General features: G+C 44.5%; 1 protein-coding gene across 4 annotated transcripts in view; it reads left to right on the top strand.

The window, feature by feature from the left end:
* Positions 1-19,277, top strand: part of GDPD5 (glycerophosphodiester phosphodiesterase domain containing 5) — a 168,669-nt gene that overhangs the window by 118,435 nt on the left and 30,957 nt on the right. For all 4 annotated transcript variants that reach the window (XM_069883342.1, XM_069883345.1, XM_069883343.1 and 1 more), the window contains exons 3-8: positions 2,913-3,016; positions 9,494-9,587; positions 10,239-10,298; positions 13,257-13,355; positions 15,252-15,345; positions 18,870-19,015. In XM_069883342.1, the coding sequence (XP_069739443.1) occupies positions 2,913-3,016; positions 9,494-9,587; positions 10,239-10,298; positions 13,257-13,355; positions 15,252-15,345; positions 18,870-19,015 (597 nt within the window). The remainder of the gene's footprint in view (positions 1-2,912; positions 3,017-9,493; positions 9,588-10,238; positions 10,299-13,256; positions 13,356-15,251; positions 15,346-18,869; positions 19,016-19,277) is intronic.

Here is a 19,277-nt window from a genome sequence, read left to right as displayed (position 1 = left end):
CCTTTTGCTCCATTTTTCTGGAACACAAAGTCCTGCATGGGAATTAACCATATGGTGCTACTGAGTCTCGATTGAAGCTGGTTAACAAACTTGAGCTGAGTTGAAGAAAAGTTTTAACCATAACCCCTGGCTAAGAATTGGGAATTTCTAGCAAAACTCATAATATTTGGCAGAGCAAAAATCACAATAATTCTAGCCCTTTTCATTGCTTTCATTTTCTTTTGGAACTTTTATGAGATGGAGCGTACAAGGAGAGCTGTATCACCAGAGTGGTATCCAGGGTGATGCATGATGAAACATAGTCAATACACAGTTAAGTAAATAGCTTACCCCTTAAGCTGGAAAAGGAAGTCAGAGAATAGTAATGTTTCTTATATCACTAAAACTGTGTTTATGTTGGTTACGTTGTTTTGCGTGATTGAAAAACCATGAGACAGTTTACTCTCATGGAAATTTTCAAGAGATTAATGGTGTGCTCAGGGTCTAGAGGGAAACTATAGCAGTAGAGTTGCTTATACACTTTTCCAATTGTCATCCTTTCTTGCTCGTTCTGGGAAGAGAGCATTTATTTGAATATTTTCCATCACAAAGTTATTTCAGTGTTTTGTTCCAGGCAGACTGGATGGTAGTTCAAACGGAAACATATGTGGACTATTTAATGCCTGCAGAGTAAAACCAGCAGGAAGTGTGTGGAAATGGTGCTGGTTAGGGACAATTTTCTTGTACCACTGTTCTCTTAATGGATGTCCTTGTGGTTTAGGATTTTACCCATGTGTTGGAGTGGGACACTGAATGGATGTTTTAGGGATAATTTTTTTTGGGGGGGTGGAGACATTCATCAAAATTGAACGTTGGTGCAAATCTCTCTCATCTGATGCTGGTGTGGTCTCTCCTCCTGCTGTAAAATACTTGACATATGTGGTGGTGGTAATAAATGTTGCGGAAGTGTGGTTTGGCTCTGCAGGATGGGAGTGCCCTGGAGGAAGGAGTAAGGGTTCATATTTCTGTGTAGCAGAAGCTTTCCTAACCTGTGATGTAGTTTTTGTCATGTGATAACTACTTGGTTATTTAAGCGGAACCAATAGGAGAGTTGAGATGACAGCTTGCGACTTCCATATGTGAATTATGTTAAACTATTTCCTCAAAAAAACCCCACACCAAACGAAAAAACTTCCAACCAAACAAAAACTCACCATCTCTGCATCTAAAGTCCTGGAAGACTGGGGAAGTCCCACTGGACTGGAGGCTGGCTGATGTTGTGCCCATCTACAAGAAGGGCCGCAGGGAGGACCCAGGAAACTACAGGCCTGTCAGTCTGACCTCAGTGCCAGGGAAAGTCATGGAGCAGGTGATCTTGAGTGCTGTCATGAAGCACATGCAAGAGAACCGGGTGATCAGGCCCAGTCAACATGGGTTCACAAAAGGCAGGTCTTGCCAGACTAACCTGATCGCCTTCTAGGACAAAGTGACTCGGCTGCTGGATGAGGGAAAGGCTGTGGATGTGGTCTTCCTGGAATTCACTAAAGCCTTTGACACAGTTTCTCACAGCGTTCTGCTTGAGAAACTGTCAGCCTCTGGCCTGGACAGGCACACACTCTCCTGGGTGGAAAACTGGTTGGATGGCCGGGCCCAGAGAGTGGTGGGAAATGGTGTGAAATCCAGCTGGAGGCCAGTGACAAGTGGGGTTCCCCAGGGCTCAGTGCTGGGTCCAGCCCTGTTCAGTGTCTTCATCAATGATCTGGATGAAGGCATCGAGTGCACCCTTAGCAAGTTTGCGGACGACACTAAGCTGGGTGGAAGTGTGGATCTGCTGGAGGGTCGGGAGGCTCTGCAAAGGGATCTGAACAGGCTGGACTGCTGGGCTGAGTCCAATGGCATGAGGTTTAACAAGGCCAAATGCCGGGTCCTGCACTTGGGGCACAACAACCCTATGCAGAGCTACAGACTAGGAGAAGTCTGTCTAGAAAGCTGCCTGGAGGAGAGGGACCTGGGGGTGTTGGTTGACAACCGACTGAATATGAGCCAGCAGTGTGCCCAGGTGGCCAAGAAGGCCAATGGCATCTTGGCTTGTATCAGAAACGGCGTGACCAGCAGGTCCAGGGAGGTTATCCTCCCTCTGTACTCGGCACTGGTGAGACCGCACCTCATGGACTGTGTTCAGTTCTGGGCCCCTCACCGCAAGAAGGATGTTGAGGCTCTGGAGCGAGTCCAGAGAAGAGCAACGAAGCTGGTGAAAGGGCTGGAGAACAGGCCTTATGAGGAGCGGCTGAGAGAGCTGGGGTTGTTTAGCCTGGAGAAGAGGAGGCTGAGGGGAGACCTCATTGCTCTCTATAACTACCTGAAGGGAGGTTGTAGAGAGGAGGGAGCTGGCCTCTTCTCCCAAGTGACAGGGGACAGGACAAGAGGGAATGGCCTCAAGCTCTGCCAGGGGAGGTTTAGGCTGGACATTAGGAAAAAACATTTCATGGAAAGGGTAATTGGGCACTGGAGCAGGCTGCCCAGGGAGGTGGTTGATTCACCTTCCCTGGAGGTGTTTAAGGCATGGGTGGACGAGGTGCTGAGGGATATGGTTTAGTGTTTGATAGGGATGGTTGGACTCGATGATCTGGTGGGTCTCTTCCAACCTGGTTATTCTGTGATTCTGTGATTCTGTAAAACTGCTCCCTTGTTCCACATGCCCTGAAAGCTGAAGAAATGCTGTCCAAGCCCTACATAAGATGCAATGACTCCTCTGCCTGGAGCTGGGGATGGACCTACCACCAACCCAGGGGAGAAAGGTCAAAAGCTCTGCCCTTGGAATTGTCTAGTTACTCCATCCAACCTCAATAGCCTCTAAATGAGATGTGATACAGAATGGAGCACTGGTCCTGAAATGGGATAGTGTTAATGCTGGCTTCTCTTTCCATCCACAGTGGGAGCGCCTGTGGTTCCTTATCCTCACCTCATCCTTTTTCCTGACCCTGGTCTGGTTTTACTTCTGGTGGGAAGTTCATAACGACTACAATGAAATCAACTGGTGAGTAGAGTTTCCCCACTGCTGAGGGACAAATTCTTAACAGAGTTGGCTGCTATCATAAACCTTTAAGAGCTGTTTGACACTGGGCTGGATGCATTTGGGTCCTTCAGATGGACTTGCTTTCTTTTTACTGTCTTTGAAGTGGTGGAAGGAGAGACTGAAGGAGAGCTTCTTTTGCCTTTCTCCACTGATAGATGTAATGTGTCCTTGTGTCTCCATTGTGTGGCTGTTAACGGAGCTTGGGGTAGATGCGCTCTCCCTGCTGAACAGCATGCAAAAACAAAGGTAGAGCTGAAATCATGTAGAAACTTTTTGATTATTTTGTTGTTGTTGCTGTTTGTTTCTATGGTTGGCTGTTTTTGGAAGTGGCTGAACAATCTGGCTGAAACTTTCCACAAAATACCAACAACAAAAATTCAGCCTGAAGCAGATGCGGGTGTGGAAAATTTCACAAAGTTGGAAGGAGCTGAAAACAAGCTTTCCACTGGGATGTGCTGGGGAGTTTGAGGTTCTGCCAGCTTCCCCCCAGTGCTGGAAATTATTCTCCCTTTTACTATCTCAGCAGCATCTGAAAACATTTTGACAGTACCTTGGATCCTCTTCTAACTAAACCACTTTGACATCATTTTCTTGTCAAAGACAATATGTAAACTGTATTTTAAAAAAACAGTGGGTAGTTGATCCCTTATTTAAGTGGCCTGCTTTAGATATTGAAGTTATATGAGGGAGAGTGTTTACTAACTTAATGACATGAGCTGTCTTCTCCCAGGAGTGTGTTTTTTCTCTGTTTAGAGCAACACTGAGAACAGAAAGCATCACCATTGCTTTTGATTATTTAGAATAGTGCTATGAAGAAAATGCCCCCTTTAAAAAAAAATAAGGTAGTCTTCCTTTCAGTTTGTTTATGCCTTCAGTACAGGTCATGAACACTCCTAGTCCCACTGCAAAGCCAAATCTGTTTTAGCTCAAGATTGAGAAAGGGCTACAAAATCATGCAGAGACAAAGTAATGCCCTGGGAACACTGAATAGGCATTGCAGTTACAGTGCTGCATGGTTTTGAGTTCCCAAATATTCATGCAGGAATGGGAGGAGATTTTCGGGTCTGCTCTGCATGCTAGAGGTATTTGGACTTTGAAATGCCTGCACGTGTAACTTGGAGACCAAACCCCTTCCCCTGTCATGCAACCTGGTGTGCACAGGGTGCTAGAAACACTTCTGGATTGGCAACACTGGGAAAGCAAGTCCTCTTGTGCACAACTGTTACAGAAGAGGCTCTCTGGATGCAAAATAGCAGGTCTACACCTATTCAAGCATTGCCATTCAGTGCTGATAGTAGATCAGTGCTTTGTAAATGCTGTAATCGCAGTTAGATCCCTGCTCCATGCGCTGGCTCAAGAGATTGAGAAAAACAGCAGGATTTCTGAAAAACAGCCTGAAATACTGCAGAAAGGCTGGGAGGGAGGATGATAACATGGGGCGAGGTTTTAATTACAGCCTGTTGGTTCCACACAGGGAGGAAACAATTTGCACTGGGTCTGTTCAGGCTGAGTCTAGCCCTCTTCCCTCCCAGTGCAGATGTGTGGGCACTGTTAAAACACAGTAAACGTTCTACAGCAAGACAGGGTGTAAAGGAGATGAAAGCCTCACTTTGGACCTGACAGAGCTGTGAGTATGTTTCTGGAAAGATACAGCAGGGTCCTGATTCTTGGAAACCCTATCTTTGCTGTTCCTCAGTGGCTATCACTTCTGGGCTGTATCTGCGGACAACACTTCTTTAATACTTGTTTCATTTGCAAGCCATGACCTCTGTCAGACTAGAGGAAGGACTCTTTGGGGCAAACACTGTCTCTGTACAAGACCTAGCGCTCTGAGCCACCAAAGGGCTCCTTGGAGGACCTGGAATTAAGAATTGCTGTTACATTGATGCGCTGAGCTACTGAGCGTGTTCCTGCCTTCCAAAGCTCATCCTTGTGAACTCCGGTGACTACACTGAACTTCTGTCTGTCCTACTACAGCAGGTGAAGACAGACTGAAGGTATCTGTCCAACCAGCCCTTCAAAGCAGGACTATTGCCAGAAGTGGTCCAAGTTGAATGAACTCTTGAAACCCTAAGGATGAAGGCTTGCCCCCTCTGTGGGACTTGTTCAAGCACTACACCACCATCTGAGGAGATTTTCCACCTCAAACTGCTAAAGGCCATTTCCCATTATGACAGTGTCTGTCACTCTTGAAGGGTATGATTTCATCATCTTTGTAACCGTCTGTCAGATAGTGTAGGCAGTAATTAGTCACCTCATAGCCTCTTCTTTGGGGCACAAAACAAACCCAACTTCCCCTGGCTTTCCTAGTAGGCTGTGTTCCCCAGATAACTCACTGTCTTGGTTTGGTAGTTCTGCATTTGATCCCTTACACATCCTCCTTGAACTGGGAGGCCCAAACTGGAGCAGTGTGGTGTCAGTGCCACCTCTCCTGCGCTGAACAGAAGGGAGAGCCGCTTCCAGTGTTCTGCTGGCAACACTTCTCTTAATGCTCCCCAGGATGTTGTTTAACTTATTTGCAGTAGAGATGCTCTATTGGCTCATTAAACCTTGTGTCCTCCATAACCTCAGGTCCTTCTCAGCAGGGTTACTATCATTCTAATGTAAAGACTCATTATTATAGTCGAAACTACAATGCACTGCAATCCCTCACTTCTGTATTCTTTTGCTGCAAGGGTACTTGGAACCTGAATTCACTAGGATGTTCTTTTTCCTTAACCCAGATGTGCTGAGCATTGCTGAATGCTGCTGAGGAGCTGGCAGAAGTGACTTAAGAGGTAGCTGAAGCGTAGAGATGACCATAGCAAACCCTGTGGTTCAGGCAGCATGTTTGGGGTTCAACAGTGGATACATCTATGTTTATAACCAAACTGATCTAATTAAATTGTGACAGTGATAGGTTTTACCTATGTAAAAATGAGTATTTGGCCTTTAAACTTGTAAAGACTTAAGGGACTCTTCTGGGATTGAAATGCACTTTAGAAAGACAAGGCAAAATTATAGCCCAGCATGTATTGCTGCAGGCTTTTAGCTTTTTTCTGCAAGGCTGAATATTCAATGAGGTCCTTGTTAATGAAAGGGTATGTGCCTTTTAAATTTAAGTAAATATATTTTTTTAATCTATTGCTTTAGGCGTTTCCCTTTCTGGTGTCTACACTTAATTGGATTATACTTCAGATCTCCAGTGTGCAAGCTATGTACTGCAACAGAAAGCTCTGCATTGGTTAATGAAGGATGTGGAAGGTGCTGTAACTGTGAACCTTGGCTGTGTTCCCTCTGGAGCGGGACTATAAACGCAAGGCTGTTTTTTTAACAATTTTTTTCCTCCTTGGTTCTGGTGAAAGCTCATCTGGTTCATAACTACCATGGAAATAGCATTTTAAAGCAGTCATTTACACATCAAATGAAGACTTGACTCTGTCGGAGGACCACTTCAAGGGACGTCATCTTGAATGTTCTGAAGCTGAGTTAAGGAAGCTTTTGGTGGTGGCATAAGCAAAGACTTCAGACGAGCCCTCTCTTCTTGATTACCCTTTATTTTATTTTATTTTTTTTTTACTAAAATTATATCTGAATTACTCCAGTTACCTTTTGTTGTGGCTCTTTGAATCCCTAAGCAGAACCTGTATGTAGGTCATGTTTGCCGAGTCCAACAATTTACTCTCTAGATCCAGCATGGAAGATTTATGCCTGGACACAATGGGCGAAGCAGTTGCCAGGCCAGAGACTGTGGTTCATAAATGATGCTGGTTTTGAATGATGGGGAGGAAGTTGAGTCTTTGACCTGCTTGCATGCAGCATTTGTCTGTTGTAACAAAAAAAAGACAACAAAAAAGTAGATCCTAACATTGGCCATTTTGAACTGATGAGTAGAGATGAGGAAAGCCAGTAGGATCATTTGACCTGAGCCCCTTGTCAGATGTTGGAGGAGCCCCATGTCTACTGTGTTGTGCTATCCTTTAATACAGTGAGGTCTGTCTCAGTTCAGTCTTCTGGAGTCTTGGCTCAAGTGTGTCCTGAACCTGGCTGCTTCCCTTTATCAGGAGTCAGTCTTGAAACTGGTACATCAAGGTTTGGCTTGATGTGGTCCTTGTGTTCAGGGTTCAACAGGAGGTCACAGCAGCCAAGTGCTGCTCCAGTGCTTGTATTTCTGCTAGGTATGTGTGAGCAATACTGCTGCGTCATCCACCTTGTAACTGTCTTGTCCTTTCTGTACCAGAGGATTTGCATGAAGATAGTTAACCGCAATCCAAGTCGAACTAGTGATGCTTTTTTCTAGAAGTCCACCAAGGAAAAAAGAATTTTAAGCCAGGCTAGGTTTGAACTCTTAAAACCAGCAAGAAGAGTTCTGGGATTTGTCTCCCAACCTCCTGATGTGGTGGGGCCTGTGTACGGTAGCCTTCTGCATTTCTGGCCAGAGAAAGTAAATGACCGAGTCTATCTTGTGTCTTGCTGTGACTTTGCTGTCATGTGCTTTAATGATGCTCTAATCCAACTCCAGGAGCGCTTTACTGGATGGTGTATTGTTATTTAAATGTAATTTAAATAAACGACACTTGAAACCCACAGGTAAGCACAAGGGGCACTGTCTCTTAATGTGCTGCTGCTGCTGTGAATAATGGTTTGCTTTGCCTGGTGCCCTTGTTTGTAAAGCTTTCAGAGTGCATTGGCTTTATGAAAGTGTTGTGGAGAGATAATCATAGAATAATCATAGAATAACCAGGTTGGAAAAGACCCACTGGATCATCGAGTCCAACCATTCCTATCAAACACTAAACCGTGCCCCTTAGCACCTCGTCCACCCGTGCCTTAAACACCTCCAGGGAAGGTGAATCAACCACCTCCCTGGGCAGCCTGTTCCAGTGCCCAATGACCCTTTCTGTGAAGAATTTTTTCCTAATGTCCAGCCTAAATCTCCCCTGGCGGAGCTTGAGGCCATTCCCTGTTGTCCTGTCCCCTGTCACTTGGGAGAAGAGGCCAGCTCCCTCCTCTCTACAACGTCCTTTCAGGTAGTTGTAGAGAGCAATGAGGTCTCCCCTCAGCCTTCTCTTCTCCAGGCTAAACACCCCCAGCTCTCTCAGCTGCTCCTCGTAAGACTTGTTCTCCAGCCCCCTCACCAGCTTTGTTGCTCTTCTCTGGACTCGCATATGCCCTCTGAATATATGACTGGAAAACCTGATAAGTGAGAGTGTGGAGAATTCCTAGTTAAATAGACAAGAGGGAGGAAAAATCAGCTTCAGTAAGAGAATGAGGCCTCTCTCTTTGCCTGTTGGACAGAAAGGTAGTGAGTCAAGAACACTACAATTCCAACAGCTGAACCCATGAGTAAACATGGGTTTCTCTGGTTTTAGGGCAGTGCTGTGACCACTAGGCTATAGGAAAAAAAATGTGGCTTTTATGCTTTTGTACTGCTAAGCATAGACAAGATGGCAGCTGTTCTCCACGTGTGCATGGAAACTGTGGGAAATTCACTGGGATGCGATGGCCTAGAGGAGCCAAAGAAGAAGGTTGACTGGAGGTACATGCTTTATACATGCACCTGTAGGATGTCATCTGTATCTCGGTACTGCTCTAACCTTGCTCCAGTCCCTGCTCTCATCCTCCAGTGCATCAGGACATTGCTGCTGCCTCTTGACAAGGTTAGATCACAGAGCCATTGCATGGTCCAGCTCTTACTTAGAGCTTTGAGGTAAACAGAAGGACCAAAAGGGAGCCCACTAAACGAAAAAACCTTGCAGGCATCCTTTAGGCAGACCAGCTCTTCAGTCAGTTGAAAATGAGAAGGTCTAAAGGATGCGATTCCTCTAGCCAGCCTCATTTAGGAGGTCCTGAGCCCAGTTTCGGACAGTCTTCGTTCTTGTTGGATTGGACCTTCTCTGCAGCTATTTGGGAATAAGAGACATTGTGTCCAGTGGGTGGGTACAGGAGAGCCAATGTCTTCCATCACCTTGTCCCTTTGCGAAGAATTTATGCCTAGAGTACATAGCACAACTATGCACAGAAACATTAATATTCCTCCCCTGTCCTTGATACTATTTCTGTCTTGTATTTATTGGTCTATGTGGGACAGCTCTGGATCTATTGTTTAGCGAAAAAACACCATATGTGGGAATATTTTTCCCTTGTTGTTGTATGGAATACTTTTGAGAGGACTCAAAAGGACTCAAATCCTGCTCCAGTATGATTTGTTTTTTTCCAAAGTAACATTGTTGCTGTGTTTGACATAATTGTCTGATTCCTCTTTGCAGAATTAATTTCCCATGAGGGATCAAAGCACAAACACTGGGTTTTGTTTGTATGACTTGTGCTTTTTGCTGCCTATCTCTTATCTGTACAGTGGAAACGGAAGGATCCATTTTCTAAAGTTTTATCTAATCCTTGTGAAGTTGCTATGCTGTTGAATCTCTTCTTAGTCTGTCCTTCACACTTGTCTTTCAGGTTTTTATATAACCGAATGGGATATTGGAGTGACTGGTCCATTCCAATACTTGTAACAACTGCTGCTGGCTTTACATATATTACAGTGCTGTTGGTGAGTAGAATTAAATGACGTTTCCTAGAGGTTTGTGGGTTTGCTTTAAAAAGGACGTGAGCTTCTTAATCTACCTATGACTTGGCCAGTTTTCCTTTCAGAGGTGATTTCTCTCTCCGTCTCTCTCTTAGCCTTAAGTTGCCTAAAATAAATGGGAAGTGAAAAATTTCAGGTGAAAAATTTCAGAGACCCTGATACCGGTGGTGCAGCTGGCCTGAGGGAAGAATACAGCAGTTTTGGGTTTTTTATTCCCCTTTAACTTGGACTCAACTCCACATTGGTGTATCTGCCAATCACAAGTACAAGTTGGTTTCCCTCATCTCAGCATGCTGGGACCTTCAAGGTGGTGTCCATTGAGTTAGCGTGCTGGTAACTGGCCCCATGTAGTCAGTGCTTCCTGAGGTCCTGGTTGCTGTGCACCCACAAACCAGACTCTACGTCCCTGCCTCTTAAAGATCAAAGTCTTTCACTCCATGTCTTTGGATTTGGAGAGGATCTATTTGTACAGATAGCTGGACCCATCCCCACTCTAGCCCTGCTTTCTGCCCTGGCCTGTTATGTTATCTTTTTGGATGGTGACATGTTTGAGCATGTGCAGACGCTTGATGGTTGTGATGTGCCATTGTCTGACTCTTGATTTCTTCCTCCCAGATACTAGCACTATGTCACATAGCTGTGGGACAGCAAATGAACCTGCACTGGCTTCACAAGGTAAATTGCTCTTCTCAGCTGGAAAAGGAGCAGGATCTCAATAAAACAAGAGTCTAAGGAGCGGGTGGTGTATGGGGTACACTGGTAGAAAAGCCTTGGTTGGCGATGTAAGCATTAAACTGGGAGTGTGCAATGTGCAGGTTGTGGTTTGCTGGAACCCTTGGAGGTCCTGGTTTGTATGTATAGTACTTTGAAAATAATTTGCTGTGAAATGTAAGAGAAAATACAGCTCTGGTATTTGGAGCACAGAGGCGGGGAGGGAAGGGTATGTAGCAAGCTGTGGGAAGAGGCAATGCCAAAGAAATGAGCTTGGCAGGATTTAATTGTAACTGGCAATCTTCTGATAGGTCATTAAGGGACTGGTCCTGAGTCTGCCAGTACACAGCACCTCCGGAAATTGGTGGTTGTGCACGTGACAAGGTCTTGCAGGATCAGAACCTGAACAGATGTACCATCCCCAGGAAAGGGAGAGCACAGACCTCCCCACATTTTTATTTTTTTTTTGTTTCCCCCATAAAAACTATAGAAATTGTTTCCTTGGGAAGATGGGATGTAGTGCAAAGTGGGGATGGGGGCTGTCTCACTGCTACTGGAAAATAAATTGTTGATTCTTCAGTCTCACATATGTTTCTTCACTTGGGGAAATGGTATTTTTCAGAGACACTCCAGGTGGCTAGTGGGTTTGGATGAGTAAGTCCAGAAGAAGAACGTGTTGGTGGAGATCAGTTAGTTCTTGCCTACAGAAACCCACCCTTCCTTCCCTTCTTCCAAAAAAGTCTACCTTTCACCACAACTCAGATGTGTTGCTCTGTCTCCCTCTTCCCTTCCCCCTACCTCCCTCAGCTTTTTAAGGACATTTAAATAAGAGACTGGATTAAGCTAATCTTCTTCTCTGCAACTGTGCTGAATTACCTTCAAATATAGATTAAAGCACATGTGAAAGGCTGGTATGTGCAAATAGCACAATTCCTTCCAATTTTCTCCTGTGAAAAGAGCTGAGGATTGTAAGCCAAGTTGGGTATGTGGGAGTGGGAGGTGGTAAGAAGCAATAAAGCAGAGCTGATTGGAGGAAGAAATGATGAAACAGAGATACACTTGTGTCCTGACACCTCTGTGCTGCACAGGGTGGTGACATCAAGGGATATTAGGGCTGTACTGAAGAGATATAGTTGACAGGGTCTTCTGTTGCTGCTGAATTTGGAGTTCAGCTTTGGAGAATATAAAATGAATGAAAAGTAGGTTCTATCCAGGTTGTGAGCTGTTGTTACACTGGCACTGTCCAGAGGTCTGCGCACAGAATGGGGGAAGAGAATAACTTCTGTATGCGAGGCCCCAGATCAAAGTGCAATTGTCTACATGCATTGCTTTCTGCTTTATTAATTCAGATTCCTTTATGAAGAAATAATCTTGAAATAGTGTGGCTTGCTATTATAGGTAGCTAGAAGGCATCTTTAAATAGGCAAGTAAATCCCATCCTTCCTTGGATGGGCAGAAATGAGTTGGTTAACATTAGCGGGTGATTTGAATGCAGCGTCTTGGCTCAGAGATCCTCTTCAGCTTGGGGCAGCTGGATCTCTTGGCCCATTCTGCTGCCCCATATTTCTTGTTCGTGCTCGCTAAAAGCTGGAGGCTCAGAGTAAGCCACTGTTGTGTCCTGTGGAGACCTGTGGTACTGTTGGTGAGTCTGTCTTTGGGTATCTGGGAAAGGAACAACAGGTGGGAACTGACATCTTAACTAGAATCAGGAATCACATCTTCATGTACAACAGGGATTTCTATACATGCTGGAAATGTGGAATTTTTTATTTGCTTCTAAGGTATTAGGTAAATCTGAAATTAATCTACGGACGTCTTATGCATCCTAAATGATTAGTTCATCATTAGGTATCAGCTGACTTTTTCTGCCCAAGTCTCCCACAGATTTCTGATCTAGACAGTACATGGGATTGAGACACAGAGCAGCAGCAGCATTTTAATCCAGCAGGCGTGCAGTACAGCGGAGACTGAGAGGTGGAGGGTGGAGAACTGTTTGGGGTTTTTTTTTGTCAGACAACCAAAAGATTTTAGGTCTCTACAGCTGGAGTTGTTTCAAAGTTTTTGATGGTTTGAACTTTTCTCACCTTCAAAATGGAGGGGCCATTTTCATTTTGACTGCTCTGTTCAAATTTCTGAGTGCTTTAATGTGGAGTGAGAGGAAGGCTGAGGGAAGTGGCTGATGGACTACGTCTCGTTCTACCATCCCAGTTCAGCCTCTGTCGTCTAGAGCCTCTTAACAAGCTACTCTAACTGCTCAGTCAATATTGATTGGATGCTGACCACACATGTGTTGCCATTCAGACTAATGTGAAGTTGCACTCATACACAGAGTTATGCTGAACTAGCTCAGAGATGATTGCTTAGTGATGGAGATGCATGGCCTTGCTTACACATGTTCACTTTTCACTGAGGAGTACTATGTTCATTGCCTCTTGGGTAAGTTCAAGTTTTATCCCTGAACAGAAGTGCTGGAGAGTCAGATTGAGTGAAGTCCACCAACCTGCCGTATCACTGGTGCATCACAGGCTGTTGCAAAATGGCCGGGAGAATCTGGGATCATCTCCTGAAGTTGCCTGGGAGAAGCCAATCTGTATTGGAGCTGTTTATGATCTAGTTTGTTGGCAGGGCATATCACCTGATCTTTCCATACCTTTGGCCACTGTGTGAAGAAAGTGAGAGATCAACCATGAGATGTGCCCTCCTGTTACCATTTAGCCCAGTGTTGTATTTCCAGTAGGGGAAACGGGGAGGTTGTGCTAGGACAGCACGTGAGCCCAACTTGTTTCTTTGTTGGGTCCTAAGGCGAGTTGTTTTAGGCCATTTATTACATGCAAGAGTTTCCTGTCTCTATTTCCCAATTTGTAAAACTGCTATGATAGAGATAAAGGCTCCAGTATGTAAATACTCTTATATTTGCTGCAGATTGGCCTGATGACGACCTTGATAACAACCGTGGTGACCATGTCATCAATAGCACAGCTTTGGGACGACGAATGGGAGATGGTATTTATTTCACTGCAAGTAAGTTGTCTGCAAAGATGCTTCTCTTGAGTGGGGAAAGGGGTTAGCGCACCTACATGTTATGGACTTTGTGTCTTTCTGCTATATACAATCCTCCCTATGGGAGGAGTACTCTGTGTTTGTTTTCAGAATGCACGTGAATTTATGCATATCTAAAAAAGAATGCAACATCTGTGCTCAAATCCTGTTTTAAGAAAGACTTGTAGTATGCTGCAGAGCTATGTAAGTGTTAGAGGAAAACAGTTCCAAATTGTTGATTTTTTTACAGACTTCTCTCTATTCTGTTTTTGTCTCCCTTCCTCAAAAAGGGGTAAAAAAAAATATTTTACACGTGAAAGATGTGACATGTTTTAACGGTGATCACTGGGAGATCACTGTACATTGCAAATAAGGAAGGAAAAAATAACATTCATACAAGTGACTAACATTTCTCAGAAGTGCTTCCCTTTTCTCGATTTGGTGTTTTTTGGGGGGTTTGTTTTTTTTTTTTAAAGATGTAGGCAAGCAATTGGAGAATGAAAGCATGGCTCAGGTCTATCTCAGACTTTCTCTCTTGGTGATACACTGTGGTGGTACATAGTCCAGTGTGTTCATAGAATCATAGAATAGTTTGCATTAGGAGGGACCTTTAAAGGTCGTCTAGTCCAACCCCACGGGAGGAGCAGGGACATCTTCAACTAGATCAGGTTGCTTGGAGCTCCATCCAACCTGCCCCTAAATGTTTCCAGGAACACAGCATCTAGCGCCTCTCTAGGCAACTTGTGCCAGTGTTTCACCGCCCTCGTTGTAAAAAACTTCTTCCTTAGATCTAGTCTGCATCTCTCCTCCTTTAGTTTAAAACCACTATCCCTTGTCCTATCACTACAGGTTCTACTGAAAAGTCTGTCCCAATCTTTGTTATAGGCCGCTTTTAAGTACTGAAAGGCCACAATAATGTCTCCCCGAAGTGTTCTTTTCTCCAGGATGAATAACCCTAACTCTCTCAGCCTTTCACTACAGGAGAGGTGCTCCATCCCTCTAATTTTTGTGGCTTCCTCTGGACCTGTTTCAACAGGCCCAAAGCTGACCGTAGTACTCCAGGCTGGGGTCTCACCATGGAGGAGTAGAGGGGCAGAATCACCTCTCTTGACCTTCTGGCTGTGCTTCTTTTGATGCAGACCAGGATATGGTTGGCTTTCTGGATTGTGTGCACACGTTGCTGACTAATGTCCAGTTTTTGGCCCACCAGTTCACTCAAGTCCCACTCAGCAGGGCTGCTCTCAATTGCTTGCTCCCCCAACCTGTACTGATACTGGGTGTTGCCCTGACTCCGGTGAAGGACCTTGCATTTGGCCTTGTTGAACCTTGTGAGGTTCACACAGGCTCACTTTTCAAGCTTGATCCTCAGGCACGGTAACCATACCACTTGGCTTGGTGTCATCTGCAAACTTGCTGAGCGTGTAGTCGATCCCACTTTCTTTCTTGATGAAGTTATTAAACAGTAGTGATCCAATACTGACCCCTGAGGGCCAGCACTCGTCACTGATCTCCATCCAGACATAGAGCTGTTGACCCACATTGGGTGTCCCTGCCCTACAAGAAATTTAAAACTTGGTGACCCTAAGAGCCTTACTTGAATTTGCTTGGCATCTTAGGAGGCCTTTTGCAAATATCTGTGTTATTGAGTGAGCTGTTCCCCAAGGGGAGATTTTTAGAGCTTTCCTGAGTGCCAAAGGCAACAGTAGGGTTTGGAAGAAGGGTTGGCCAAAGCAGATGCAGGAATCTTATGTAGGAATGGTGTGAAGTACAGCCAAAAATGAAGTAGTTTTATGCACTATGGAGCCTGCAAGATCAATGAATTTGCAAGGTCTTGGGGTGTTTGTCATAATTTTTTCTCTGTTTTCTTGTGTCCTGCAGGCCACAGCCCCTTTCTTGCACATAGGAGCACTTGCAGCGGTCACAGCCCTGTCATGGTTGATAGCGGGGCAGTTTGCACGAATGGAAAAAGCCAGTGAGTACCACTTCTGTCCTTGTCAGGGGCTGGTGGGTGGCTCTTGAGGTGCTGGATCCTCTCGTTGGGAATCAGCAGTGATTGCCGGCAGTGCTAATTCCTTCCTAGGGCTCAGCAGCCTCCAGCTCAGATGTGTTAGGAAGGTGGATGCTCTTCCTAGAGAAACCTGGCTGAAACTGGAATGGATGAATCTAGTCTGGGGATGCACCCAAATATATCATGGCTCTTGCTTTGTGGTTGGAGGCACACCAGGGTTTGAGATGAAGGGGCTATTTTAAATGATTCAATGAATAAAAGCATCCAGATTTCCATGAATCTGCTTTAGAAAATATAAACACACCCTCTGCATCTAACTTGCAATATTCTTCTCAATCTCAAAAGCACCTCTCCCTTCTCTTGACTCCTTGGTGAAGCCTCACCTGTATTTCTAGCTTCTGAAAGCCTTAATGGACTACTTGTTGTGGTACAGTAATGTCCAGAGGGCTCAGTAGACTTTTGGTCACATCATGGTTAGGTGCTTCCTAAATGGATGTTGAGACATGGTCAGAGGTCTAAGGGAGCAGAATGGAGGAAGACATACTGAACCCACCTCTCCTTGTTGATGATCTTGTCCACTGAAATAAGCTCGTCTGTGGATCTCCCCTGTCCAATCATGTTCTTGAAGCTCTCCCACACCTGAGCTGTTCCTCCAGGTTTTCTTGTGAAATAATTTGATCCTTCTGTGGTCTCAGAAGTGTTTTTCATCAGGGTGGCCATGGCTGTTCTCAGACATTTGTGCCAGCTCCAGAAAAAAAATTGTTTTAATTGGTATTTAACCTGCAGCAAAATAAAAGCCCTGGAAGGATTTGGCAGCACTTGCAAAAGACTTCCAAGAAGCAGGAGTTAAGAATGAAGAAATGGTGTCTGAAGATGGAAAGATTTTGTTATCCTGAGAGACCTTTCAAAGAAAGAATTGCTCAGCCTTGATTAATGAATATGCCATAGAAGCTGTGTACCTGGTTCTTCTTAAATATGTCCTAGCATGTAATTAGGCTGCCAGTTGAGGGAGGATTTCTGGTTATGCTTAGAGCAGAGAATTCCTTAGACTTTCTCTTGCAGCTGAGTTCCCTGGCTTGTTTTGCTTGTTTGTTTGTTTTTAATAAGCTAGGAAGCTGTGTTCCTTTCCTACTCCTGGATTGCTGTGGGTTTTTTGTTTGTCTTTGTTGTTGTTTTTGTTTGGGTTTTTTTCAAGGGAAAACATTCATCTCTAATGTGCCACTGGATCTTAAATGTATTTCAGGGTCATTTTACTTGTGAAACGTATCTTATGTGAAGTAGTTTACAGACTTTTTTGGTATGGGTATGTTTGACATGGTGATGCTAAAAATGGAAGGGAAGAACTGAAATCTTTGTGAGAACCTATGGTTTCTTGTTATGGAAAAATAAGGTTTTACTCACTAATAATAATCTTTTGGAAATAACTAGTGCAGCTGCAGTCATTGGTGCAACAATCTGTTCTTGACACTTTTTGAGACACATAATCTTCAGCAACTGACTTTTTTACTGAGCAAATTTACGCTTCTGTTGTTGTTGTTGCTACTTTTTCTGAACCTGTAGAACAGAAGTTTCTTAAATCGCTACAGTTTTTTAAAAGATAGTAGCTTGTTTCCATGTTTGCTTCTGGGGTCAGATAGAAAACATTAGACTCAAAGCAGACCTGGAAGCCTTGAGGAGCAAATGATAGCATAAGAAACATGCTCTTCCAGGACCCCAGACTAGGCAGAAGCAGTCACTAAGCGCAGGAGGACTAGAGAAGGAAGGCTTGCATCTAAATGTTGTTGGTGGTGGTGTCATGTTGTAGAAAGTGAGAGTTTTATTTGTCCTGCTTGCTTGGCTTGGGTGGTCACAACATGGTCTGTGACCCGTGCAGGGGGATACTCTTGTTTTAGGTGCCCACGAATGATGAAAATATTTGGAAGCCCATGCATTTCACATGGTGCTTGCTGAGAGTCTGAATCTGAGCTGTTTAATCACTAAACTGCGGTACCAGGAAAGAGGGGACCAGATTCTTTGCACAGCCTGAGACTTTGCTGGTAATTAGTCTGATTTTCACAGCTTGGTTGGTGTGTGATGTTCCTGGAGTGAGCAAGAATTGGGTCAGGATAGTGTCCTGTGTCCATGTGGAGGTTTCAGTTCTGGAAATGCATAATTCCAGGGCACCATACCTTTATGGCACAGGACACGGCATGAACTGGTGTAGCAAGATGCCGTTCAGTTCCTTGAATGCTCTGTGGGTGATTGGCATCTTTTCCAGAGAGGAGGAAAAATTAGCTGGCAAAGTTACTAGTATTACTTTGACATGTAGGAACACCTTTGAATGAGACTGTTAGATGCTGGAAGAAAAAAAAAAAAACAAACCAGGATATTTGTGCGTGAAACCAGATCAGTTGTGGTCAGGACCGGAGCTGAGCTATTTTGTTCTTCCACTAAAAAAAAAAAAAAAAGCCTTCTCCATCTTGCATCCATTGCAAGTATTTTTTTCAAAGGATTCTTTTGGAGGTTATCCTTTGAGATCCAAAGCCTTAATGAGTTTGTAAAATAAATAATAATTTAAAAGTCTTACACTTTAATATCTGTGGTTTCAAGTGACTCCAAATAGCTTAGGAGTTCAAAGGTGCTTGTTGTTCTTTATGAGGAATATGTGTCTGCTGGGAACAAGGGGTGTTTCTGTTGCGCTGTCAGCACCTCTGAAAGATTCCCAGACACTTTGGACTTTATGAGAAGTAATTTGTAATCGGAGGGGAGTGGCCGAGGCATGGCGTGGGAGGCAGGACTGCTCATCTGGCCCTGAGCTGCAGCAAAACCTCTTTGCTGCATTTACTGGTCCTGTAATATTGCTGCTTGCAGAGACACCGGGGAGTGCAGCGCCCTCACAACACATGGATTTTTTTAAACATGTCTGATTTAATCAGTAAAACATTATTGCTAATTAATTCATTTCTGGCTGGCACAAATCCTAATGCAGAGGCAGTTCGGGTGGTACTGAAATGGATGGTGTTGGTGAACCACCAAAGTAAACACAAGTGATGTAAAAGCAAGTAATATTAAATGCACCAAAATGGTGCTGTAACTTGTTTGCAGGTATGTTTAACTGCTGATCTATTTTGGCTGTCAGGCAGGGCAAAATTTGGTGCTGTCCCATCCGAAGAGCTAAAAATGAGTAGTGGTTTGGGTTACAAAGATGAGACTTTTTAAGCAATTAGCTTTACTTTTTGTTCACCCAGTACAAAATAAAGTGAGACACACACTCCCATCCTCCCTCCTCCTTCCCCCACGCCCTGCCTGGGACTTGGTTAGATCAAAGAGATTTTTTAAAATGGAGTGTCTTACCTGAATGCAGAGCTCTGCTGTTGTACTATGGGCAGTGGGTGTATGTAGACCAGTCTGTCCTCTGGAGGAAGATGATAGGTTCTTGACTTCACTCCTTTAGTGCGAAGGTCAGGACCAACATTTTCACTGGCTCTTTCTCTTTCTTTCCGACTCAGCTTCTCAGATGCTGATGTTCACTGCATACCTTGCAGTTGTAGTTGCACTTTACCTCGTCCCCCTCACCATCTCATCCCCTTGCATAATGGAGAAGAAAGCTCTGGGACCAAAGCCAGCCATTATAGGTCACCGTGGAGCACCGATGGTGAGTAGTCTCACAGTGTTAGTGCTGTGTTGTCTGACTCTTCTGTGTATGTAAAGGAGGGTACAGGATCTGACGGTCTCTAGGCTGCTTTCCAGGGAATATATGTGACAGATAGAACTTCAAGGCACCCCTGCTGGCTAGAATCGTTGTGGTGGTAAATCAGTGCATGAGCCCAGAGTCAATTCATGCCCCGAATGGCATCTAGATGCCTTACAAACAAAAGGGCAATCCTTGCCTTGCTGTGGGTGGTTTGTGCCATTGT

This window comes from Phaenicophaeus curvirostris, chromosome 1, assembly GCF_032191515.1.
Source record: "Phaenicophaeus curvirostris isolate KB17595 chromosome 1, BPBGC_Pcur_1.0, whole genome shotgun sequence".
NCBI classification, from domain to species: domain Eukaryota; kingdom Metazoa; phylum Chordata; class Aves; order Cuculiformes; family Cuculidae; genus Phaenicophaeus; species Phaenicophaeus curvirostris.
Note: the sequence above shows the minus strand (reverse complement) of the source record. Positions and strands in the feature narration are given on the sequence as shown.